The 27631-nt window shown below is 42.3% G+C and overlaps 1 protein-coding gene across 2 annotated transcripts in view; it reads right to left on the bottom strand.

The window, feature by feature from the left end:
- Positions 1-27631, bottom strand: part of PARP8 (poly(ADP-ribose) polymerase family member 8) — a 244210-nt gene that overhangs the window by 110894 nt on the left and 105685 nt on the right. For both annotated transcript variants that reach the window (XM_061617598.1, XM_061617607.1), the window contains exons 4-6: positions 9149-9186; positions 4852-4941; positions 834-904 (exon numbers count right to left, since the gene is read on the bottom strand). In XM_061617598.1, coding sequence (XP_061473582.1) covers positions 834-904; positions 4852-4941; positions 9149-9186 — 199 coding nt within the window. The remainder of the gene's footprint in view (positions 1-833; positions 905-4851; positions 4942-9148; positions 9187-27631) is intronic.

Raw genomic sequence — 27631 nt, 5'->3', positions numbered from 1 at the left:
TTAAGCATCTATCCCCTGTTCCCCTAATCTGGCCTGGTCTGCCAGCAGTACCATTCCAGCGCCTGCCGCCCACTTTTTCTATAGTTTGGCCCCTTACCCTCCCTGTCACATCCCCTCCTTGCTTGCACATGCCCCTATCCTGGTCCGCCAATCAGACAGGCCACCCACCCTAAAACAATAGTGAATCGGAGACCCACCTCTATCACACTCTGTAACAGTAAATTAATTTAAATTAAAATTAAAATTAAAATCAGTACAATTTTCTATCACATCCACACATCCATACACACCCCACATTTCCACAGTCAATCAATGCTCTTCTCCCTGCCATCCGCCCAATGTGGTGTGTGCTTCTCAGCTGGTAGCCAGTATTAAAAACTGCTACAAGTTAAAAACTGTTCTCCGATGTTCAGAATCTTCTTTTCACACTCTGAGCTGGAGAGAACTTAGGAGGGAAATAACAGTTGACTCTTATTGTTTCTGAGCTTTACAAGCCTGACAGATTTGTAATCCAAACCAGATTAAAACAAGTTTCTGCAACATCACTACTGATGGAAGATCACACCATTTGTATTTATTTTTTTATCATGTGTCTTTTATTTATGATTGGACTATCAGCCAATCCTCAGGCTTCCTAAGATCATCCTACCTATTTCCCTAGCAGGGACAGTCTTCTAAGAGCGCTAAGGAGTCCACAGACCTTTGGATGAAGGTTGATGTACTTTTTTTGACCATGCTAACTTGGAGGAAATGTTTTCTCTGGCTTTCCAGCTTGTTAATATACTGTGTGCTCTCTTATCTTCAAGCACTGCACTAAGGAAGCAATACTGTACCTCTCCATTTTCTCTTTGCAACTTGGATTTTATGGATAAACAACAGTTGACGTCACTGGTTTTTCGCAATTCTAAAAAAAAAGTGGGGGAAAGAGGACAAAGTTAGCAGGTAAGGGGTGCTAATGGAACATTTATATTCAGTGACCCTGGACATAGATATGAACAGTCATGTCCACAGTTCTGTCCACTCAGACTGGTAGTAAATCTCTAGGGTCTACGACAGAGATCTTTCCCACCTTCTCCAACTTGATCCTTTTAACTGGAGATCACAGCTATTGAGTGACCCTTTTCCACACTGAGATCCAGAAAGGGGTGGGGCAAGAAAAGAGACATGGGCCACATTCACACCATACATTTATTCCACTATTATTCCACTTTAAATGCTCATGGCTTTCCCCAAAGAATCCTGGGAAATGTAGTTTGTGAAGGGTGCTGAGAGCTGTGAGGAGGCTCCTGTTGTCCCCAGAGAGCTAAAGTTCCCAGAGTGGTTTAGTAGTCAGCCCCTCTTTCTGAGTAACCCTGGAATTATAGTTCTATGAGGTGAACAGGGGTCTCCTAACAACTCTCAACACCCTTCACAAACTACCCTTCCCTGGATTCTTTGGGGGAAGCCATGACTCTTTAAAGTGGAATGATAGTGGGGCAAATGTATGATGTGAATGTGGTCATAGTCGAGGGTTCTGGTGCATGATCCTCAAGGATGCTGAAAATCAGATTCCCCACAGTGCATTTTCCATGCCTAGCCATACTATTTTGAACTTACAATATCTGAACAGGGTGATTTATAACAGATGGTATTGGAGGTCGCTGATTCATTAGGTCGCCATAAGTCGTAATTGACTTGAAGGCACATAACAACAAAAGCTGTACTATTCAGAGCACCTTTCCGTACATACTGCCACCTTCCATTGAGAGTCTTTGCATTCCTGCATGTGATTGCTAGAAACCTCTGTCAAGGACATGGAGGCTCTTAATGTGATGGTGATGATCTGTGTGACAAGGCACTCAGAATGTTACAAAGGGTGTGTAATTTACCCCAGGGAAGATGATTTCAGTGCCATCCCCATGATAAGTGTGAGGCATCAGCACTAACTAAATTTTTCATACTCTTATAAATCTCACATTTCATTTTCCCACCAGCTGGCATTACAGTGTTACTTTAAAATTAATGCATAAAGAACTTTATAATCACATCTGAGTTGTTGATTTTAATTACAAATCATGTAAAACTAAAGTAAAATGAATTCCAAATGCAATTTGTATTTTTAATCATGGAGGGGAAAATATCCATTTATTATTGGTGAAAAATGCAAAATTGATGAATTAAAAACATGATGAATCATGTGTAAAGAAAATGGTCTATGTTTACTGAGCCGAATCAGAACTGGTCTAGGAATTATTGGCTACCTTTAGGCACAGGTATGGGGAACATGCGGCCCTCCAGACGTTGGACTCCAACTCCCATTAGCCTTAGCCAGTCTGGCCAATGCTCAGAGGTGATGGGAGGTGTAGTCCAATAACATCTCAGATGTTCACAGATTTCCCTTTCCTGTAACAGCATAATCCTATATATGTCTAGTTGGAAGTAAGTCCCACTGAGTTCAGTGTGGTTTACTCTTATGTGAGTACAGGATTCCAGCCTAAATGTGTTGTTACAACTGTACTACCTTCCTCCAAGCCCTCAGTCTTAAAGCCAAATGCTAAACACCAGCCAGGAAATATTTATATGTTAAATACTAACCAGCCTCTTTCAAAAATCTCTCCCAATCTTTTGTCATATCTTATCCCAAAAGTACCTCCTTCATCTTTTCATTTCCGAAAGAATCATCTGTCTGCTATTTATAGAAACCATGTTGACATCTACAGGTGACTTCAAGACTTTTTCCTCCATTTCCTTGTGCCCTCAAGTATATTGGGAAAACTTAGCTATCTCTGTGTCTCACAGGAATCATCAGTTCCAGACTATCTTGTGAAATCTTCATAACTTCAAGAGCAACCACTTTCTAAAATAGATGTGGGTAACCTGCCGGCCTCCAGATGTTGCTGGACTACAACTTCCATCATCCCTGACCACTGGCAATGCTGGCTGTGGCTGATGAAAGCTGGAGTCCAACAATATCTAGAGGCTACAGGTTCTTCACCCCCACTTCAAAACATTCCATCCTATTCTTCTTCATCTGCTGGTATGGATTTGTGTCATTTTAGGCACAGGGTATTTTCCCTGGTCTTGGATTAGATCAGACAACAAGCCAAGAACTTTCAACAAAAAGCATGGAATAGCTCATGTTCCAACCCAGTCCAACTTCACAAAGAAGGCACACAGAGACCGGCACACTCTCCCACCCAGCCCTCTGAACTCTAAACCTCTTTCCATAAAAGCCCCACTTACAGACTTGGCCAGCCATGGCAGCACCAGTGGTGACATTTTAGTGGCTGTTGGGAGAGGGATCTTTTTCTTCTTGCCCCTCTCCAGGGCCTGGGAGTAAGTGGGGCTTTTACAGGGAAGGGGCTGGGGCGGGGCAAGGACTTGCTTGACAAAGGGTAAGTTTGGGGTTCTTTTCCAGCTTGAATTTTAATCCAAGGTGTATTTGCAGCTCCCAATGCTCAACTCTTCTTTAAAGTGAGCATTACAAGTCCTCTGAAGCTCGTATTTGATCTAAAGCCCTAAGGCAATATTTGAAACAGTACCCCTCTTCTATCTCTTCTTCCTTGCAGGCATTTTTTAAAAATTAATCTTTATTAATTTTCAAAATAAACATAACCAACAAAATAACATAAAATAATACATTGTGTGGATCCTAATCATATTGCTTCTAAAGATTACATTTTGATTATCCATAGTAAATTATTAACACAGCTTTCATTCATATATTGATACGTTACCTTTCTTTTTCTTTCAGGCAGGATTGTTGAACATCATTCCTATCCTTTCATTTGTGAACCATTTAATAATAGAGCCCTATCCACATGTATTCCATTGGCAGGGGAATCCTTGTATCTTGTAAATTTATGTAAACAATAAAATCATACCATACAGAAAGGATACTAGTCCCTTTACTTTGTCCCTGTGCTCTCTTTAAATTATCTGTTAGTTTTCTAGCAGCGCTATATCACAGACTGTTTTATACCAAGAACCTGTATTTGCTCCTTTAAAGCAAAAGTAATCCCTGCTGCAACCATCATTGCAGCCATTTTATGATGGCCACCCACTGCCTTATAATGTTGAGGGCCAAAGACAACCCCTTATTTTCCCACTGGTCTTTTACTGCACTTGAGCTCCATTCCATAATGGAGACTCGCTACAAGTACGAAGTAGCCAACCAGAGTGCGGCCCTGCTGCCTCCAATTCTAGTTGAAAAAAGGCCAAGCTTCAGGCCACATCTTGCCTTTTGAGAGTTTCCAGTTGATCCACTGTGCTTTTGTTACACCCATTCTCTTGTGTACTGAGACCATGTCCCAGTCACCATCATATGGTTTCTTAATATGCAAGCGTGGTCAGTGCAGAGGGGTGGTGCATCGCTGTCACTTATTGGGGCAGGGCAGTGGCAAGGTCAGGGCTAAGTGGGTTCACAGGTGGAGCTCCCACTGGTGCACCGATGCAACTCTGCCCCTGAACTATCCTGGTAAGAAGCAGCGACACTGCTGTCAGGAGGCATGGACATATGACACGTGAACACATACCTGACTCCAGCCTCTTAATAAATTACACCTGGCAAAGTCCATGTCTCAACAGTCACTCTGAGCAGAAGTTGCATATGACAGATGGCAGCAGGTCAGGGATGTATTAACCTGACTAATCACTGAATTATCACTAGTATATGGGTGATAGCTGGAGTAAGACATTATGTTGCCTCTTTGGCCTTGATAAGTTTTGAGGAGTGTTGAATGGATCCTCCTTAGCTTAGGAAGCTTTTCACTGGCAAAGCTGAGCACTCCCATCTCTTAAGCGCAAAAGTCATATTCTCTCTGCCTTATTCAATGGATAATATAAAACCGAGTATGGCTATTGCAGCGTTACCTGTAGAAATTCGGTGGAAAATTATTGGAATTGGCTCTGTTGTAACTAATACATCTTCATCATTATCTGAACTGGACACATAGGTATTATCTGTAAAAGGGAAAAATAATATGCATTTAATATGCATCAGAAAGTTTAATGCAAAGACCACAGACACACCCTAGTCCTCTGCAGTAGCAGTGAATTTCCCTCATTTTAGGATAAAAAGAATTTATAACTGGTAATCATTACAGTACTTTCCCCCCAAGCCCAGCAGTAGCTATAACCCTGCATCTTCAGGTTAAATCCTGAGGCCTGGTAATCCAAGTGGGGTAGGGCAGTGGCAAGGTCAGGGCTATGTGGGTTCACTGTTGGAGCTCCCACTGGTCCACCGACACAACCCCAGCCTTGTCACCACTCTGCCCCTGAACTATCCTGGTAAGACGCAGGTCCACTCTCTCCAAGCATGCTGCAATACAGAACTTTCTAAATCCTGATGCATTTAGGTAAGCAACAAGGAGGCAACAAATAGTAATGTGCAGAGGCTTCATCAATGGTAACAGGAGGAACTAGTGCTGTGCTGAAATCTATCCCCCAATTTCTCTAAGGTTCTCTCCTCCTGCAAAAGAGGCTTCCATTTTAGTGCTTCATCCTCAGAGGTTCGGTGGGTGCATGGCTTTGAGCTTAATGTATTGTTGCAAAGTGGCTGAGAATATTGTGTGTGGTGTTTTTCCCCATAAACGTTTCCCCAGCACTCTTCAGCCTCCCTGGTTGCCCACACTCCCTGAGCTGATGTCTTCCCCTTTAACTGAAGCACGGGCACACGGGAAAACTTCAGAGTGCAGACTACTGGTGAGATGATTTGTAGAATGAAAGGAAGGACACTCACAAACACCCTTCAGTCACCTCAAAAGTAGTCTGCACTCACACAAATAACCCATGAAAATTTCACCAACATTTTCTCTTTCCTTTACTAATTTTTAGAATGTAATTTCTTTTCTCATAAATTGATTGAGAACGGTTGGGAAAAAAAATACAGGAGGAATTTTCAGCCCAGCACTACCTTCAACAAGCCAAAGTCAGAAAGCCAAGCTGTGAGAAACAGCCTTTCCTTGCCTCTGATGAATGCATGATTAAAGCATACTCAATAATCGGTTGTATAGATTAAGGCTGCAATCCATAACTCACTTAGTTGAGGCCTTAAAGTACTTTTTCTTTTTTTCTTTTTTTACTGTTCATTGATTTTCAGTCCCATCTGGAAACTAGAAAATGCTTCCCCCGCCAACCCATTTCTCTTTGATTTGTTTAACCCCTGCGCAGAATATAATATAATAAAACCTGAAACAAGGATACCCATTATTTTTTATTTACTTTATCTTGTCTCTACCAGGATACAACCCAGTGTTGGCAAAGTCACCTGAACACACTGCTCAGAGGAGAAAGTTCCATCCTCCTTGAGCTCAGAGACTGAATTACTGGGCTTCTCTATCCAAAGTATGATAACGAGGAGGCAGGAGGCAGCCAACTTGGGTCTCTGAATATCTCTTGCTAGCTAACAAAGCTCAGACAGACAGACAGACTATTAGCATAAGAGACACTAGTGCTTCTGCAACCAATGTCTGTCACCAGGCATTAGCTTGGGCACTTATTCATTGGAACATACTTTGTAAAGTATAATGACTCCTCAAGGACTCCTAAAAGAGTCGGTGTGCTAGATTGTATTGATTCTCAGTAATGGAACTTTTAGTCTCCATAATGTGTACTGTAAGCTTCCTATGTTTTTATCAATGCTGCAAGGATTTCCGCATCCCTCAGATATGTACTGGAGTTAAGGCTACATAGCCTACTTATAAGAAACTTTAGTAGGCTTGCAGCACAATCTTAACCATGTCTACTGAGAAGTCCTACTGAATTCAATAGGGCTTGCTCCCAGGTAACTGGGCTGAGGATTGCAAACTTAGTCTAGACTGAGTTGTGGATTGCAACCTTTTTAATTCCTAAAATTAGTTATGTTATTTGCATGGCTGCAATAGAGCATATCAGCAATCATAAGAACCTATCAAGAGCTTTAGACCAAAGACCTATCTAGACCAGCCTCCTGTTTCTCACCATGAACAACCTGATGCCTATGAGAAGCCCTCAAGTAGGACATGGGGAAAATAGCTCTCTTCCCCTCTTAGTGACTGGCACAAAGAGGCATGCACCCTTGATCTTAGATGTTGTCTATAGCCATCATGGCCAGTAGCCATATCCTTCATGAATCTGGCAAATCCCCTTTCAAAGTGATCTAAGTTAGTGGCCATCACCACAACTTATGCTAGCCAGTTCCATAGTTTTACTATGCACTGGGTGAAGAAATACTTCATCTTGTCTGCCTGCCTAGCATTCAGCTTGATTGAATGACCCGAAGTCTAATATTATGAGAAAAGGAGAAAAACTGTCTCCCATGTCTTTCGTCATGAAATCCAAAATCTGGTACCCAGAATAAATGCAAAAGAAATTAATTGGAATAATTTCCTACTTTGCCATTTATTCATCTTCCCAGACATGATTTTCAAACAATTTGAGACACTAAAGATTAATCCTATCTGATCCTATTCAACAGGGTCATCCTATTTTCTGATACCTGCCCCAGGTTTTAAAAGATGTCCCTACTCTGACTGAGTTATCATCCATTTTCCTCTCCTTGGTCTATAGAAGTTCAGTATCTGAATGGGAGGGGTGTTTTGTCTCTAGTGCACATCCGTGTGACTACATGTTCATGCACACTGCACAGCCTGCCCTTTTCCACAGCTGCTGAGGTACACTGGGAACTGCTGATAACATATTGCAGAACAATGATGTTTTCCTCACATTCCCTTCAGCAAATGAAAAACACTCTCTTGGCTTTTAAACCATGGGAGGCTTGGCTATCGCAGAATAAACCAATATAGCCCCCAGCAATGTGCAACAGTGCTCACATCCACATCATATATTGAATGCACTGTCATGCCACTTTAACACTTATGGCTTCCCCCAAGGAACCCTGGGAACTGCAGTTTGTTAAGGGTCTCCTAACAGCTCTCAGTACCTTTAACAAACTATAGTCCCCAGGATTCCTTGGGGGAAGCCATGACTGTTAAAGTGGCATAAGAATAATTTAAATGGATAGTGTGGGTGTAGCCACTGTAGGGATGGAGCAAGCATTCCAAAATGGGGGGTGCTCAAATATACAAGTCCCCTGGTGCAAGAGGAAGTGACGTGAGCTCAGCACACCTATGGAAGCTCCCTGCCTTGATTCTGCTCACCCTCACCCCAGGCCTGCCCCTCCTTGCCCTTTATGCAAGGCTACACTGGGCTGTCTGTCTTTTAGAACCTGAAATAATGGGTGCCAGCATCGCTGTCAGCACCCATGACCTCTGCACTAACCTGCAACTCCAGAAAAGGAACACAAGACCGTAAAGGAAAACAATGCAAATCTTTGGGGGAGGGAGATGAAATCATACAAGAAACAGCACCATTCAAGCGGTTCGCTAGATGAAACCTCTGGCAGCAGCTGTCATGGCAACACAGAGGGAAGGAGAATTCCTGCCCTTACCTTTAAGAGGTAGCAGAGGAGGGTGAGGGGTACAGCAGCCAGGCCCATGAAAGTGTACAGTTACTGAGGGGACAGCCACTCCTGGGGATATCAGCGCTTGTGCCAGGGAGACTACCTGCTAGGCAGTCATGCACCTGTACTCCATCCCCCCCCCAGACTGCTACCTCCCAGTGGAAAAATTCCTCTCCCACTCTAGCACCATACAGCAGCCATCAATGGTTTCACGTAGCAAACGACTTTGCCAGCTGCTGCTGATTGTCATATGCATCATAACAATATGAGAAAGGCAAAATCTCTGCAAAAGATCTGAAAACATCCCCCCTCCCCAAGCCTTTACTTGTTTTCAAGTGAGCCCATGAAGCTTAGAAACTCCCCTTAGCTTCTGAATGAGATCAGGGAGTGGGCCCTTTAGTTATATTGTCAGTAGATTACCCCATCATTCATGGCTGCAGGCAGAGAAAATCTGCCCCTCCTTCTCTCTCTCTCTCTCTCTCTCACCCACCCAGCCACCCACACACATACACACACACACACACACATCACACCCAGTCTTTCACAAACTGGATCCCTTCATTCTCACCCTGCTTACAAACGAAGGCAGAAAAACAGAAATAGCAGTGCAAATGAAGTAGCTAATGAAATACGATTAGCAAAAAGGTGATCCAGGGGCACAATAATAGTTTCAAACGCCTTCAGCTGAATCTTTGAAAAACAGCAGCGGCACAGAAAGTAGCACTTTACCTGGATAATCCTCTGAGACGTGCACTGAATAGGATATGCTGTTTAAAAAAAGAAAAAGAGAAGATAGATAAGGAAGACTGTAAGAAGCAGAAAAATAATTGTACCAAACTGTCATTGTCTATTTATAGATTTCTGAGTAGCTCTACAAGACAGCTACTTTGACAGCTTTCAAAGCGCTCAGTGCAAATAAATAAATAACTTCCATGTGAGGGCCCCAGTTCCAACTTTTTCTCCTGCTCAAACAGTGCAGCTCCAATCCAAAACCCAATTTCAGGGGAGGGTGGGAGAGGAAGAATAGAGACTGTCTGCACATCAGCTCAGCGTAGTATTTCTGCACCGTCTCTTCTCTCTGCCTTTTTTTATTTTTATTTCTAAAGGAAAACATATTAGGGCTGCAACCTACAAATCACTAACAAAAATTCCTGCAAAGATTTATGAATTCCTTCACGGCTATTCTCTGACAGTCTGGAGCCTGCAGTGTGTGTAGTGCAGCCTTTCGTCCCCAATGTATGAGCGGATTTGGTAAAAAGAGCACCCTGTCCCTTCCATGACAGCTATCATTTACTGATTGCCTTTAGGGAATTTTTGAGAAAGAGAAGGAAATTAATCATCCTGCAAACTGTGGCCTCTATTCCTCTTTCGAAAAGACTGTGTCACGAGTGTTCTTTGTGCATTAGTGTCCAGCAAGCATTTACAGAACACAGGAAACTGCCTTATACCAAGTCAGATTATGGTCCATAATCCAGTATTGTCTACACCAGTAGTCTTCAGCCTTTTCAGACCCAGGATCCACCTTTAACCCAAACATGTATTTCGAGACCCATGTATTAATTCTTTTGCCATGTATTTGTATGGCATCTGGACTTCTGCTGAAACCCACCTTAGATCAGGCTACGACCCCGTAGTAAGTCCCAAACCACCAGTTGAAGACCAATGTCTACAATGACTGGCTCTGGTTATCCAGGGTTTCGGACAGGGTACATTCTTAGCCCTCCCTGGAGATGCTGGGAACTGAACGTGGGACCTTTTGCGTGCAAAGCTGATGCTCTGCTGTTGAGCTACAGCCCTTCTCCTTAAGACAGGCAATTGGTCCACTGAGCTCACTCCTGACTGGCAATAGCTTTTGCTCACTCAGGTAAAATAAATGTCTGCCTTTACAGAGATCATCTTGCAAATGTCAATTCAGGGTCTCTCATATTTTATCTGTTTGACATGTTTATGCAGATCGGCAGGATTGACTAGACGGAAAACTATGTGATCTTGCGGCCTCCCCTCAAAAAGCTTTTCTCTTTTTTCCCCCTTTCTGTTACCCTATACAGAAGCCAATCTGTGAAATGTTATAGCAACTGATACCTCCACAGCAGGTGGTGAACAAGAATGGTGCATTTGGAAAAGGCATGGCAACAGCCATCTCTGCCTAAATGTCATCAGTTTTACAGCATAACGCTACAAACTGGGTCTATAATTCGCAAAAGTATAAATACTGGTCTGGTTCCTACATGAATGTATCCCACATGATGTCTCATTTCACTTCAGTCCTTGAAGTGGAACACCACTCCCTGCTGTTGAGTGGGACGGGGGTGGGGGGATATTTCCATCTGCTCCTTTGGTTCCTAGAAGCCTTCATTGGCTGAGGAGATGGCCTGCCATCTGGAGCCAAATCCAGTCCACAATTCAGCAGCAGCAGCCCCAGAGGCAAGCCTGTAACACCTGGCTTCAATTAGTGCTCCTGGGAGGTAAACAGTGGCAGCCTGACTCCAAAGGGAATTCCAAAAGGGAACCGTCCCTTTACAGTTGTTCCTTTGGGGCCAATCCGAGGCCAAGGGTGCCACCCCTCTTTGTTTTGTTTTGGTTTTTTCCTGGGATGCTTCTTTGATGTTTGTGTCCTGTTTCCGAGTATGTGTTTTTGCCAGGATGAGAGATCAGTCGGTGTGTGTGGAGCATGAGTGCAGGACAAAGCCACTTGGCCAATTCAGGATGAGAGCCTGTAGTAAGAAGGGGAAGAGAGTCTCCCTGGGTGAGGGACAGAGGGAAGTGTTTGCAGCATCCCACGTGAGAGGTGGGGTGGTTTCTGTTTTTTGGCTAGAACAGGTGGATCCATTGTTGTCTTCATTCTATTCCTGTGATTTGAGTGGATTAAGGGAATTACGTGCCTGGGATAGGGACTGGTGGAGGAGGGAATAGGATTGCCAACCCTATGATGGTAGGTAAACGTAGGTATGGAGGTGGCAAAGATTTACAGGGGGGATGAGGAGAAGGTGCTAGACAGGTGTCTGGAGGCAGTGATGGTCTGTATGTGGGCCAACAAATTGAAACTGAATCCTCAAAAGACAGTGTGGTTTAACATTCCATTTCTCTTCCCACAGGAATCTGGAGATTGTAGCTCTGGGAAGGGAATAGGGGCCTCCTAACATCTCTTGGCACCCTTAACAAGCAATAGTTTCCAGGATTCTTTGGGGGAGGGGGAAGCCATGACTGTTTAAAGTGGTGTGATACTGCTCTAAATGTGTGGTGCCGATGGGGCCCTTATATGCATCAATAAAAACAAATAAAACAGTTACAATTATACAAACGAGTACAGCAAGTAACACCATTCCAATCAAAACAGAACACTATAGGTTTAGCAAAAGAGGCAAGTCCCAAAAAAGAACAATGCCGTTTATTTTCAGTCCATTATATGAAGTCTGTCCACTGAAAGGTGTTGAAATGGCATTGGGCAACACAAAATGTTATTATCTCTGGTGATTAACCTGTGATGCTTCCTTCACACATTCAAATCAATAGCTGATGCCACAACCGATGATGATGACTATACAAGTGTTAATTGCCCCACCAACTGGTGCCGTAGTAATTAAAGTGGGCTCCATATCCTGGCAAAACAACTCTAGATTCAGTTATTCAAAGACAGGAGAGTGAACATGCATAGGGCAGGATGGGAGTTTGCTGCCACAGTCCCTTTTCCTCCATCACTGTCTACTCTTTCACATATGAAGAGTGTTTCTGGCTTTCATTATGGCGTACAAAAGATCTACAAGGCTGTAGATACTATGTAAAAGAATAGGTTTAACGTCTGTGCTCATCATACTTCAGAATCCAGAACTGCATAAAACACAACATGAATCACATTTGTACAAAACTATATAGAAAACCACTGAGATGTAATCAAATTTACACGTTGTAAACAACTCTTTGGCTGCATTCAGACATCACAATAAACAACACTGAAGTGTGACAAGAAGGAGCTATAATAAGCTGTGAGCTTGCACACTCCCCCTTCCCTTCTCCTCTTCCAGTAAGGCTGCAAAGAAGAGATTGGAAGCTTTCACTTCTAATTGCAATTAACCATAGTTTAGCATTACATCTGAACTCTGCACTGGGGTTCATGTTAACTACATCCTGTTTAAACATGCCATCTTCATAACCTATGCCTTGAAGTTGGCTTGTTTCCAGCCAAACATAGTTAGGATAAACAACAATGTGAAGCTTTATGACCTGTTTGGGGAGAAGCTTCATGACCCATGTGTGGGCGTGAAACTTGGCAACCCATCTGTGTGGTGCGGGAAGCTTGCTGACCTGTGGGGTTAGCACCAGCTCCAAAAACAGCAGCCAAGGCAGCAGGCAGGGCACCTTCACCAGGCCTCTGTGTCACTACCATACTGCCTGCACAGGAGACATTTTGGCAACCCACGGGGTGGGGGGAAGAGAGGAGGAAACTTCGCTGTTGAAGGGAGAGCAGAAGAGGATGCTTTGCCATGCGCCAATGCCTGGAGGCACTGGGAGTATTGCGAGGCGGGTTAGCAAGGGAAGTGGGGTGCCTGGGGGTGGTGGTATGTGTTTGGCAATCATGGGGGGTGTTTGGGAGTGGCTCTCTCTCTCTCTCTCTCTCTCTCTCTCTCTCTCTGTGTGTGTGTGTGTGTGTGCGCATGTGTGTGTATATGGGAGTGTTTGTGTGTACATGTGTGGGGTTGCTGCAAAAATGTGCAGGGGCAAACCCCCTAGTTATTAATAACAAGAATAAATGTTCTTGATGGTAGGAAACGTAACTGTCATTAAAGAGGATTTTTTTTAAAAAAAGATGTACAATGTAACTTTAAATCAATAGGTGACCTCTTTGCTAAAATTTGCAGCAACTATTCCAGGTAATGCAAACAGTCGAGTCTGTGAAATTGATGGCATACACTCAGTCTGGCTTAAAACTGCTGACTCTTCCTGCATGGGTACTTGTACAGCTGTTGGGTGCCACCATTTCCTATTTTTTCACTAGTTCAGCTGTCTTAGTGCTTAGTAAGAAGATTGTGCTCACTGCTTGTTTTGTTGCCTACGGAAAGCTTACAGAATCCTTTACATTAAATATTAAGCAAATGTCATGAAGGATTTTCCCACCCCACCTGAACAAACCCCACTGTTTCAGCACCCTGTGAAAGTTTCAGCACCCTGTGAAAGTATAAGCTATGAAAACGAAGCTTCAACAATAGAGCTAATTTTTTAGGGTCTTATCACAGGAATATAGGAAACTCTCTTGTATCGGGACAGACCACCTGTCTGTCTGGCTTGGTATCATCTACTGGAAGTGACTCTCCAAAATTTCAGACAGGGATCTCTCTTAGCTCTACCTGGACGTAACTGTATTCGGGGCATACTGTCTCCAACACTGGAGATAGGACATTTCTATGACATCTAGTAGCCTTGTTCTCCTTACATTTGTCTAATCCCCTTTCAATGCCATCTAAGTTGATGGTCAATCCTGCATCTTGTGGCAGCAAATTTCATAGTTTAACTATGAGTGCATATAAGCAGCAAACTGAACTTCATGGCTGCAAATACAGGATATCATTCACTACAGATGATTCCTGTGTGTGCCACACTATGATGAATGGAAGCAGTGTTAACACAAAACCAACACAGACTTCTGTTCTATTCATAAATAAATAAATAAATAAATAAATAAATAAAGCACGTTATTAAGGAGAATCTGAGGACTTCTTATGCAAGTAACCCCAATGTCATCAGAAGAGCCACTAGGCTTAGATAGTTCCTTGCAGGTCAAAATCCTTGCAGTTGGCGTGGGAACTTTCATACTAACATCACTCTTATTAGAAGGAGATGCAAAGAAGGCCCCATCCATTTGGAGAAGGGCTCAGGCTGCAGACAGGCTCAGATGATGCTTCTGAAGTTTATGAGCGTAGTGGGTACAGTAGATCCACTCACACATGAGTGGATCTACTGTACCCATTATGCTTATAAACTTCAGAAGCATCATATATACACAGAGCTTGGAAAAGTTACTTTTTTGAACTACAACTCCCATCAGCCCAATCCAGTGGCCATGCTGGCTGGGGCTGATGGGAGTTGTAGTTCAAAAAAAAAAAAAACTTTTCCAAGCTCTGTATATACACAGAACCAATGGAGACCTATCTGCAACCTACAGCAAGTAAACATCACTTTAATTCATTTAAGTAATCAGTTCCACATTAGAAATGAGAGGCAGTTCTGTGAATTACCAGGTGCTCCTTGTTCATTCCTGCTCTCTATGATACACAGCAAAATGGAGTATATGGATTTTCCATAGGATGTTATCAGCCAACAGGACTGACTACACAATCACAGCCATCCTTCAAAATTCACACTTATCCAAATTTTGCAGTGCAGTTCTTCTACCAAGCAATGTTTACAAAAAATGCATATATCAGGGGAAAGTGTGCATAAACATGAATATATTAGTAAAAATAAAATACAAAAATGCATTATATTAGAAGAAAATCCTTGCCAAATGTGTACATTAGTCAAAACTGCATACAAAACTGTATTTATTAAGAGAATTTCATACTAAAATGCTGAAGACTTTTCATGCGGATTTTTTAAAACACACACACATACACATTGCTGCAGAAATGTGGAGAACTGAATTTAAGGTTGGAAAAATGCAAAACTCAGAGAATCGAAACTGGCAGATCCTCCCATCCCTACATGACCTTTTAGCCACCAACCATCTGGCTCTATGATGCAGTACTGTCATGGGCCCGGCAGAATGGGGGTGGAGCGGTGAGGTGGCAGAGGAGGAGGAGGATTTTGAATGGACTGATGCTTCCCATGTTGAGCCACCAGGCACACAGGACTCTGAGAACTCTCTCGCTCTGAAGCTCTGGTTACACATGAGGAGGCTCAGCCCAGTCAGGCAGTTGCCATCCTGCCTGACACGCCTGCTCTGCTTGCTCTGCTGCCTCCCCAGCGCATCGCCCCTCCCTCTGACAAGGATCGTCCTTCTGAGGCAGAGCAGCCACTCTCACCTCTCTCACAGAGGTGCCAGCACGAGGAAGAACAACGCACCCAATGGCCCCCTCAGGGATCCAAAAGTGCAGTGTGGCTGCAAAAAAAGGCAAATGCTATTTTACACTGCATTAACAGAAGTATATTTACAAACTGTATGAAGTACTAGTTCCCCTCTATTTGGAACTGGTTAGGACTCATCTTGAGTATTGTGTCCAGTTCTGGACACCACACTTTAGGAAGGGTGCAGACAAACTGGAACAGATTCAAAAGAGGGCAACAAGGATGATCACAGGGGACTGCGAGGAGAGACTGAAAGAACTGGGCATGTTTAGCCTTGAGAAAAGTGAGGGGAGATATGATAGCACTCTTCAAACACTTGAAAGGTTGTCACACAGAGGAGGACAAGGATCTCTTCTCAATAGTTCGAAAATGCAGGACACACAATAACGGGCTCAAGTTACAGGAAGCCAGATTTTGACTGAACATCAGGAGAAACTTCCTAACTGTCAGAACGGTACGACAATGGAAGCAATGACCTAGGGAGGTGGTGGGCTCTCCAGTACTGGAGTCATTCAAGAGGCTACTGAACAGGCACCTGTTGGATATGCTTTAAGTTGGATTCCTGCATGCAGCAAGGGATTGGACTTGATGGCCTTATAAGCCCCTTCCAACTGTTCTATGTTTACTGGTCTATGATTCTATGGCATACATGGGGTGCTGCAGCAGTCACCCATCCAATCACTAATCAGATGCAGACCTGCTCAGATTCAGCAATGTGGTGGTTTCATGTGTCCTCAGACCATACCCTGGAATCTCTTCCTTATTCTAGGGCAGTAGTTCTTCAACAAGGATCACACAGTGAATTTGGATGGCATCACAAAACAGTGTAGCTAATCAGAGTTGAGTATGTGATGAGGATATCGCTGATAGTAAATTAAAACAACTGAGAGTAAAATTAAGAAAAAACAATGTGAATGAATAAGCAGAACAAGAAGTGCCGTCCAAAAAAATAATCAAATAAGGCTTCTTCTCAGCTCATCCTTATGGAAAAGTAGCTTGCAGCTTCATAGCAGTGCAAGTAGCATCACTGGAAACACTTAAGAATACAAGGAATGGAATCAGTGAGAATTTGGTTCCAGTAGAAGGGGAGGAACCGAAGAAGGACCAAACATCATACCATTTGATAGTTGTACAATAAGAAAATGTGGTGGTCCACCAAGTGGAAGCAAATCAGAATAGTGATCATCAGACAACAAAGTCTGAGAGCCACTGGTCTAGGGCAAAAAAAATTCACTCCACATTTGGACACACTTTTGTATGACTGGTATAGGCTAAATGGACAGGAATATTGGGTAACATCGAATATTAGTCATATTCAGAGCAGACCAACTGAAGTCAAGGGATGCAAGTAACTTAAGTTTCTTGATTTCAAAAGGTCTACTCTGATTATGACTAACACTGGATATTACCCATTGTTTACAGAAGATTCCAACTCAGTGCAAGGCAGCTAGACTAGAAAACAGGCTGGATTATTATTATTTTTATAAAATATTTTTATTATTTTCAACAGATACATTAAACATTGTACACTTAACGATTATTTAACTGACAGTCATACACAAATGCGTTGTTTGATTAATTCCCCACTTACAGGGTATCCTAGTTCACCATGTTATAACACATGTTACATAGCCTTTCCACATGGTTATCTGAGCAGGGGGGACATCTAACCTCTGGGAACCATTCACATAGCTGAAAAAGGGGAACCATACTGCATAAAAATGATCATTTTCTGCTTTTCCTCCAAGAACTTAACCATGTTGAGTCAGTTGTTCAGATAATACTGTTTCCCAAATTGCTTTCCACCATTCTGCTCTAGTAGGGCAATTTGAAGACTTCCAGTGCCTCACTATAACCAGTCTAGCTGCAACTAATATTTATTTATTTATTGCACTTATATACTGCCCCATAGCCAAAGCTCTCGGGGGGGGGGGAGGGTTTACAGTAACTAAAAACATTAAAACAAATATACAAATTTAAAAACACATCTTTTAAAAACAATTTAAAACACAATTTTATAATTTAAAACAATTTAAAACACATGCTAAAATGCCTGAGAGAAGAGGAAAGTCTTGACCTGGCGCCGAAAAGGTAACAGTGTTGGTGCCAGGCACGCCTCGTCAAAAGAATCATTCCATAATTTGGGGGCCACCACTAAGAAGGCCCTCTCCCTTGTTGCCACCCTCCCAGCTTCCCTTGGAGTAGGCACCCGGAGGAGGGCCTTTGATCTTGAACATAGTGTATGGGCGGGTTCGTATCGGGCGAGGCGTTCCATCAGGTATTGTGGTCCCAAGCCGTGTAAGGCTTTATCGGTCAAAACCAGCACCTTGAATCGAGCTCAGAAACATACAGGCAGCCAGTGCAAGCGGGCCAGAATCAGTTTTATATGTTCGGACCGTCTGGTCCCTGTTACCAATCTGGCCGCTGCATTTTGCAACAAGCTGCAGTTTCTGAACCGTCTTCAAAGGCAACCCCACGTAGAGTGCATTGCAGTAATCTAACTTGGAGGTTACCAGAGCATGGACAACTGAAACCAGGTTATCCCTGTCGAGATAGGGATGTAGCTGGGCCACCAGTCGAAGTTGATAGAAGGCACTCCATGCCACTGAGGCTACCTGAGCCTCAAGTGACAGAGATGGCTCTAGGAGAACCCCCAAGCTACGAACCTGGTCCTTCAGGGGGAGTGCAACCCCATCCAGGACAGGTTGGACATCCACCATTTGGTCAGAAGAACCACCCACTAGCTGGCCCGCAACCACGCGTTCAAGGACCTTGCCCAGGAATGGAACATTTGCTACTGGCCTATAGTTATTAAGAATAGGAATGAGAGTAGTTCCTTATGGCTTAGTTTAGGATTTTGATCATTTTCCAGCATTAGTAATGCTAAGCCTATCTCAGGATAAGGTGTTGTCTCATTATTGCAGAGAATTCATCAAATATTTTTATCCAAAACTGTTTCACCACACTACATTCCCACCACATATGTAGCTGCATTAATCTACTGTTTTTCTTGATAAAGGTGCAACACATCAGTGAAATATAAAAGGGGGACTTTTCTGGCCCAGAATATTTTTACACTTATTGTTACTGGCAATCAATAAATGAACGATGTGTGCCAGGTATCCCAAAGTGGAATCTCCCATGATGTACAATGTGGTTTATATATAACCCCCACCTTACCCCATAGTCACAGGGTAGACAAAAGCATATCAATGGCTCAGGTCTCCCAAGCCTGACAACATAGCTACTGCCCACAAAGGACTGATAAGTCCCCCATTCTGAGAAAACCAGGACTGGGGAAAAAATGTGCTTTGTAATATCTAGAGGACCCAAAGCAAATCTGTCATTCAACTAAACCAAAGCTACATAAGATATATGAGCGGGAAGTCAGTCATGTATTGAAAATTTTTCAGTTCTCTCCTTTCCTACAGTGGCTCTTAGAGGATGACGGGTGCTGAGTCAAAGGTACTGAACATTTGCATTTTTCACTAAGAATAATTCTCACAGCTAGCTCACTCACATGACTCAACCACAAGTGAACTAAATGGCAAATATCACTTGTAAATGGATGCTTGAATTAACTTGCTATGCAAATAGACTAGTGGAGAGCTTCTGCAGCACAGTCGCCTCTGCTTTGCAAAGTTTCCATTACAAGACAAGGTCACAGCAATTCCACTTCTAAGATTCTGTTCATGACCTCATGGCTAACAGTCTCTTCTTCAGGGCACCGGGAGACCAGCACCTTGAAACACCACATTCACTGGCCAAACTGATTTGATAAAAAGTAATTTCTTTTACTTAACATTAAAGGTGAGAGTTGTTAAGGGACCCCTTATTCCCCTCACAGAGCTATAATTCTCTGAGTCCCTGAGAACTTTTGATTGTTAAACCATTCTCGGAATTGCAGCTGTGTGAGGGGAATAGGAGTCTCTTAACAACTCTCAGCATCCTTAATAAAGTACCGTTTCCAGGGTTCTTTGGGGAAAGCCATGACTGTTTAAAGTGTATGATACTGCTTCAAATGTACAGTGCAGATGGGGTCCTAATCCCAGAACCATAGATCAGGTCTCCTTAGACTAGGAGGTCCTTAGTTCTAGTCTCATAAGTTCCTGACACTTTGCCAATAGCAAGTGAACATGTATTGTTATGAGTTGTTAGCTTCTTGTCACCATTCTGATAAGCACCCCATTCTATAATTCCACTCTCTCTGTATTTATCTGCGCTATATTTGGGGAAAGTCAGACTTACAATACGGTGTGTGATCGATCTAGGGCTAACTACTGAAAGCTCTAGGATGACCAGAGCAGCAGCAGTCTGGAGAGGAGTGTTACACTAGCTCTCTATGGGAGTTCCTCTGCACCATGCTCTACATTCATGAAGGGTGCAGGATGGCAGCCCTGAAAGGCAATAGCAAAACTGGCAGCAGTAAAAGAGGATTTGTAAGTACCTGGTGTACATTATAGGCGCTATAGAAGAGATAAACAACAGCCAGCCAGCAATGGAGAAGTAGGTCAGTCTATGACAGGACAATATGCGCATTCTGCAACTGCACCACATAAACACAGAAGTTTGACACTGTACATGCTGTTTAGCATCTTAAGAGTGTCAAGGAAAAGAAAAAGCAGTGACATGTAACCTGTGAATAAAGGTTTTTATAATCAAACAAATAAAAGTGTGGATAATCCATATATGGAGACGGGAAAGCAGAATAGTGGGACTACTCAAAACTCTCCCTCTCTCATAAGCACACACACACACATTCATACACATCCACCCACCATGTTCATTCCCATACATAACACACCCTTATTCATTCATTCACACATGCACTGATTCATTCACTGTCTACCTCATGTCCTCTCACACACCACCCAAATACTGGAGCCCATGGGAGATTTTTTTAAGCCTAATTGCTGCATTGGGGGGACAGGGTTGGATGAGGAGAAGTCTCAATGCGCCAGAGGTTCCCCTCCCTGCCACAATCAAATCTGATTGGACTACACGGCATTGCGATGATGTCATCCCATTCATTGTATAATTGCTATTTAAGGACTACTTTCTGAGGCCAAGAAACAGATTAAGGAAGGAATGAAAGAAAGAACTAAGGTCAGTGAGATGGCCTGTGTACAATCATTGGGTCAGAGGGATGAATGTGCATAGGTCATAACGCACAAGGTGAACGTGGATGGGAAAAGCAGAACAGAAACCAGATGGGAAGTCCTGTGGTCAGAGGGTCAGGCTTCACTGCTCTACATAATACCACACTCCATTTCACCATGACAGAAGCCAAATAAACTATGCAAAATAAGCAAATCATATTATGCACATTTACATACCTTAATCAATGCGTTTACAGAATTCAGCTTTTAGGGGCTATGCACAGGAATTTGTTCTTTATTTTTTATTTAAGCACAGGCTATTGATAGATCAATTTTGAAATGAAAAAGAATCATATAAACATCTGAAGAAGTCAGTATCCCCACCCACCCACCCCAAAATACTGATATCAGAAACCATGCAAAGACCACCCTGTGGTCAACATGATTATGGTTTCCAGTCACAGGCAATTAGCAGCATTCGAAACAGGAGAGAGGTTGAACCAGGACCACAGATAGATACATAAGGCTGACAAACATCAACTATCTTAATTTGTAAGCCACTTGCAGAATTTGATCAATCTGAAAGGTGGAATAGAAGCACTCCAAGTACATTTAAAAAAAGAAAGATCCTGAAATAGATTGTGCATATGTATGTACTTATATATATTGCACAAGAATCAAATAATATGTTCATATTTGGACTTATTTTTAAAATAAGCATCCACAATAAGAAAATTCTGGTATCATTTTAAGTGCTGACATCCTGTTAGATCCATTATGGATGGATGGATGGATGGATGGATGGATGGATGGATGGGTGGATGGATGGATGGATTTGGGTTGGAGCATAAACCTCCATTTTGTATTGGTTTTCCTTTTTTAATGAAGCACTGTCCTGTTACTTTTTATACTATAATAAAGCATCCAACAACAGTAGTTAAAGTGAAAGTCTGCATTATATTGTTGGTCATATTTAAAATTTTTGGGAACAGTCTAAGTCCGCAGGATGGAGGCAAAATACTGCTTAAAATGTCTGCATTAGATGCCAGGTGTCCCAGTACCATAAATATGTCAAACAAATTGGTGAGAGTTCCGGAAGCAGTAACCTCAGTGTATTTCATAGTATGAAATGCTAACAGTAGTGATGGAAATAACAAACACATATAGGGTTGTATTCAACTAAGTCCTACTCAGAGGAGACCCACTGAAATTAATGAAGCCAAGTTAGTCATGTCTACTAACTACTACAATCGGTCTACTCTGCACAGGATTAGCATTGAATACAACCATAGAAACAAATCCAGAAGACAAATAATGGGCAGGTCCGCACCATACATTTAAAGTACATGACTTCCCCCAAAGAATCATGGAAACTGTAGTTTGTTAAGGGGGCTGAGAATGTGTAGCTCTGTGAGGAGAAAATCACAGTTCCCAGGATTTTCTGGGAGCAGCAATGTGCTTTAAATGCACATTGGATATGTTCTAAGTGCATGGTGTGGCTCTGCAATGAGGACATGCAAGTTATATGCTGAAAGCTGCTTATACCAAATCTGATTGGGTCCATCTAGCTCAGCATTGCCTTCACCAGATATGCCCTACAGATGTTGCTATACATCCCTAACCACTGGTCATTCTGGCTGGGGCTGATGGGAGTTAGAATCTAACAGCATCTGGAGGGTAGCACACTGGCTACCCCAGGTCTACACTGACTTGCAGCGGCTCTCCAGTGTTTCAGAAAGTAGTTTTCCTCAGCCCTATCTGGAGACACTGGAGACTGAACACCTTCTGCATGCAAAGCATTGCTCTGCTACTGATCTTTGACTTTACATGGCTTGGAAACTGGGTAACTGAAGAAACACCTACTTCCACATCAACCTGCCCATACATTTTGGTAGGTAATCTATGGTGTTTGTGTTGGACTGCCTTCAAGACGATTCCGACTTATGGCAACCCTATGAAAGAGGTAGGTGACCCTCCTACAAATGGGTAAGAGGTAGGTGACCCTCCTACAAATGGCCATCACAGGTGTAACAGGTGGAGATTGGTCAGGGGGACTTCTCAGTTATGATGCCCCTTGTTTGGAATAATCATCTGACACCTATACTGGCATATTTTCAGCACCAGACAAAGTTGTTTAATGTTCATAGAATTTTTAATCCTTGTGTTTTATGCTGATGGGTTTTTGCTGATTTTGTTTAATTTTCTGTAGGTTTGAAACTTAAATTATGTATTAAATAAATAAAGAAGATCTCATGAACCTGCATCTGTCTTCTGTCTGGAATATACTCTTGTCTAGCAGTTTAATGTTAAGTTATTTATTTATTTATTAACATATTTACATGCTGCCCAAAACAAGGTCTCAAGTGGCTCACAATAATGATTAATACAAAAATACAAGCATAAGACCGTAAGATCTAGATATTAGCTTGAATATGAGTGACAATTGAATGGACTTTTTTAAAAAAGTATTTAAATTGTACTCCTTTTTACTTTTCAAATAAATAAATAAACCAAAAGACCTAATACAATATAAAAATTGGTTGGATTTTTATTACAGAAAACATAGCCAAGTTCCTCAGTGTAGCCATGGTCACAACTATTATGGGAAAGATGAGTTCTCAGTCAAAATTGTCTGTATTAATTTTAACTGTTTCTGATTGTGCATGGAATGTTATGCTCTTATTTTAAAAGACATAGATTGTGTGCATGTATGTTGCAGTTTTTACCCCTCTGCTGTGGTTGTCTTGATAACACTATACTGTATTTGATGTTTAAGGTTAACCAAATAAACTAAACTGAAACATAAAAAAGACCATAATAGCTACTGCAGTATTTATTATTATTTATTTATTAGGCTTATATCCCGCCCGACTAGCAATAGCTCTCTGGGCGGTGAACAGCAGAAAAATACAATACAATAAAAAACTATACAGTACAAAAATCCAATTAAGTTATATTAAGTTAAAAAGTACAGTTAAAATGCTTTGGGAAAGAGGAAGGTTTTAACTTGGCGCCGAAAAGATGACAGTGTCGGCGTCAATCGGACCTCCTCGGGGAGACTATTCCACAATTCGGGGGCCACCACTGAGAAGGCCCTAGATCTTGTCACAACCCTCCGGGCCTCAGTGTGAGTTGGAACCCGGAGGAGGGCCTTCGTAGCAGAATGTAGTGTACGGGCGTGTTCATAGCGGGAGTATAGGACACCAGTATCATTATTAGCAAATAGGGACGGAAGGATCTGTCAATTTTAGGTTTCTGAGTTTCTCATTTTTCCAATCTTAAATTCAGTTTACGATGCAGTTCTCTTATGTTTTCCTAAATTCAAGTGTCCCATGTTTTGCAGTAATGAAAATTCATCAGCATGCTAGTGCGAATTTCTCCTAATAAACACATTTTTGTATAAAGTTCTGACTAATGTACACATTTTTGCAAGCAGTGTCCCCCAATATAATGTATTTTTGTATGTTATTTTCATGAATATATTCATTTTTATGCACATCTTCCCCTAATCCATGTATTTTGTAAACACAGTTTGGTTGGGAAACTGCGGCAGAAAATGTGGATAACTGCAAATTCCAAAGGAAAACTGTGCTTCAGTTCGCAAAATGCTTTGCAAAGTGCAGATTTGACAGATCAGACTTTAAATGCGAACTGGATCGGATTTCTCCCCCATCCCTATTTGCAACCATACATGACTAGTAGCAACACAGAAAGCTGCCTTACACTGAGTCAGCTCATCCAGCTCAGTAATGTCTACGACGCCTGGAAGTGTCTCTTCAGGTTTTCAGACAGGAGACATTCCCACCCCTTCCTGGAGATGCTGGGGATTGAACCCAGGACACTCTGCATGCAAAGCAGATGCTCTGGCACTGAGCTACAGTCCTTAAAATGATACCCCTATTTGAATTAGTCCCAGAGACACCAGTGGAATAATTTCAGAGTACAGAGTCTGAGAGCGACTAGCTACTTTCCAAATTAAAAAAAAAAAATCAGGGTTTTTGCTTCCAGGACTGAAAATATATCTTGGGAAATGTGGTGTAAAATGCAAAAAAGTAAGCCCCCACTGGCAGCTGCTGCTTCCTCCCAGAAACCCTCATTAGAGTGATGTTACATCAAGCAGTTATTCTGGGAACTGGGGGGGGAGCTGGCAGCAGCTGGGAGGAGCTCCAGAAGAGGCAATGTCACTTGCACCCAAATATTTGATCCCCCCTCCCCAAACTAGCAAGAATTTCGCTCACTATGCCTCTCCCCACATTGAGCCAATGGATATCTTAGGAGAACTCTCAGCTCAGACAAACTGCCATCTGCAGTCTGAAGTGGTCCCACCCTAGAACTCTGCCAGTGCACTCAGTGCAACTTCAGTAACGGCTGCAAGAAAAAAAACAACCTACCCTTGTTTTCCAATTCTTGTTGATGACGGGGTTAAATACAATGCTGCCATTCCTCTCATGGAACAGCATTTGCTCCAGCGGAAGCATTCACCCATTTAAGAGAAGAGGAGGAGATTTTCTCCAGTGCCCCATTCCCCTGCAGCCCTGTGCTGTTCTGGAGGGCCCTCCAACCCTCCAGAACAGATTTTCAGAGAAGTGGGCGCAGAGGGAAGGGGAAAATTCAGCAAAACTGCCTCCCTTATATCAGCAGATATCTCCCCTAGATCAAAAGCCATTCTGCAACTGGCACGGCAGCACAAGATTTCAGACAAAAATTTTCAGAAAAAGAAGATTATGTGCAACCCGTACAAATATATACTGTAAGAAGGCATAGCTGACTGACTAGAGCAGCTAACAGGACCACTCCATGCTGCAACATTTTGTTGTAGGTTCCATTTGCTCTTATTCTTGCATGGTTGTCCTTAATAAGAGTTGAAAAACAATTACCTTTTGCTTTTTCTTGTTACTGTTGCAGAAGTTGGGGCAAATGAGTGAATTGGCAGGGTTCTAGGATTGGATCACTTCAGACTGCAGGCTTACATTTTAGAATGCTTTCAGATATATAGAGATAGATAGATATATACCCCCTTTTTACCTGGTTTTCCATTCCCCTCCCCTCCACAACCATCTTCAGTACTCCATGGCTACTGTGAATGCTCAGACCTAATTGAGTTGCTTTGGTTCTCCTGTCCGTTCAGATCCCCCCCTCCAAAGTACTTCTGCAAACCTTGGGATCAGAAATATAGGGAATAATGCTGTTGCATGAGTCCAGTATATATGTGTCACACTCGTTTGGCTTCTTCCAAGGTAAAACATGCTAATAAAATGGGCAATTGAGCTACAGCCCTCTGGCTTATGATCTATTTCTGACATGGCCCTCAGTGCTGAGCAAGTCTGCCAACCCTGGTATGGAAACCAGGGAAGATTTTAGCATATTTACAGGATTCCCAAAGGAGAAATTATAGGCAAGTGTAATGGGGCTGATTAGAGCAATTACAAAACATAAAATAGCCTTCCCAAGAGAAAGGGATGGAAGCCGTATCATTCAATAACATTAACATGTGGAATGAAAAATACACTAAAGTATAATTAATGGAACAGTTCCGCACTAGCAGGGTCATGAACCAAATATGATTCCCGTCACTAATTCTTACAATTCTGTGATGGGAAACTTTGCTAGAAGCTTAAGAGAAGAAAGACACAGACCTTGATTATTCTCGATGTGACATGTTTAAAAAATAGAAAGAGAAGGGAAGTTCACAGCATACCCTTCGAAAAAATCTCAGCAATATGTAGAATACTGTCAGGGCTCAAGTGTTCAAGACCATTATTAGCATCTGAACTGGCAAAAGCAGCTAAAGGGTATGATCTACCAGTCACTGTGTCTCATCCAGGCCTTAGTCAAATGAATGAGGTTGTGAAAGGGCAATGTTTGGTAGATTACCAAAGGCTGAAACAGTCCTTTACAAACTTCTCATTTATTCAGGCAGTTCATATATTTTTCTTTGTCGCCTGTTGCAAATATGATTTTAATTCCAGACTTGCTGCAACTCATTCAGCAATAGTTTGAGCTCTCTCTCTCTCTTTTCAAATCCACCTTACAGACATCGTATGTAGATGAAAGATATGGTGGTAATCCATAAGGTTCCATTTCAAAAGCAGTTGTTATCATTTCATTGGTGCAAACAGGTATCCCAAAAAGCTTCCTAGTGCCCAAATCTGATTTACTTTCTGCTGGGAGGAAAATGGCTGCTGGATACACACAAGCTAGGTGAAGGGGGTGAAAAAAGTGTTTGGGTGAGCATCGCAATGCACACCTGCCTCTGGATGTCTGATGGCACTCAGTTAAATGCACATTCATATCCACAACTAGTCAATATTGCATGTGCCACCCTGCCAATATAATGCAGAGTGATTTGCGCACTTCTTTTTTCAGGGAGAAGGGAAGGAGGACCAAGACACTTACATGCGCAGCTGTTTGCAAAAGGAAGGATATCTGCAGCATGTCATGGATTTTTCTGCAGATCTCTGACAGAGCAAGGAGGCAAAGCGTGGAAATAAAGGGAATGGTTTTACTCTAATTTGAATACCTGAACTGAGTTATGGCTTATTGAATTGAGCACAGTGCCTTTTAACTGCTGCACACCAATTCAGGCAGTAGAGATTTCCCTGACATTTATTTATTTATTTAAAATAAATAAACAGTCTGCTCAGGTATGGTTAAGACGATGGACTCATCAACCTGAATCTGTCTTTTCAAGCAATTATTTTAGGCTTGCATGGTTTTGTTTTTTTTAAAGCAAGCTTTAATTCTTCTGCAGCTGCTCTGTTGTTAGTGGTGCTAAACTGTTAGAAGTGAAACTTAAAGCGGAAAATGGAAGTAAACAAGCAACAAGACAAAACCACAATGAATTCCTCCGTTTCCTCAGGTACAGTTACTTGCTGCCTCATGTAACATTTTGTGTACGTGAAGGCATTGCTTGGATAAGCAACTACAAGGGGGGGCACAACCATTTTTTCATACTTTTTCAGCAGAAAAGACTATATCTGCTTGCCAGTTCTCAAAAACCTGACACGGCATTTTAAAATTACTGATCCTGTACTCTCTGACCTTTCTAGGGAGG

This window comes from Rhineura floridana, chromosome 1, assembly GCF_030035675.1.
Source record: "Rhineura floridana isolate rRhiFlo1 chromosome 1, rRhiFlo1.hap2, whole genome shotgun sequence".
Classification (NCBI taxonomy): domain Eukaryota; kingdom Metazoa; phylum Chordata; class Lepidosauria; order Squamata; family Rhineuridae; genus Rhineura; species Rhineura floridana.
The sequence above is the reverse complement of the archived record's forward strand: the minus strand, read 5'-3'. Positions and strand labels throughout refer to the sequence as shown.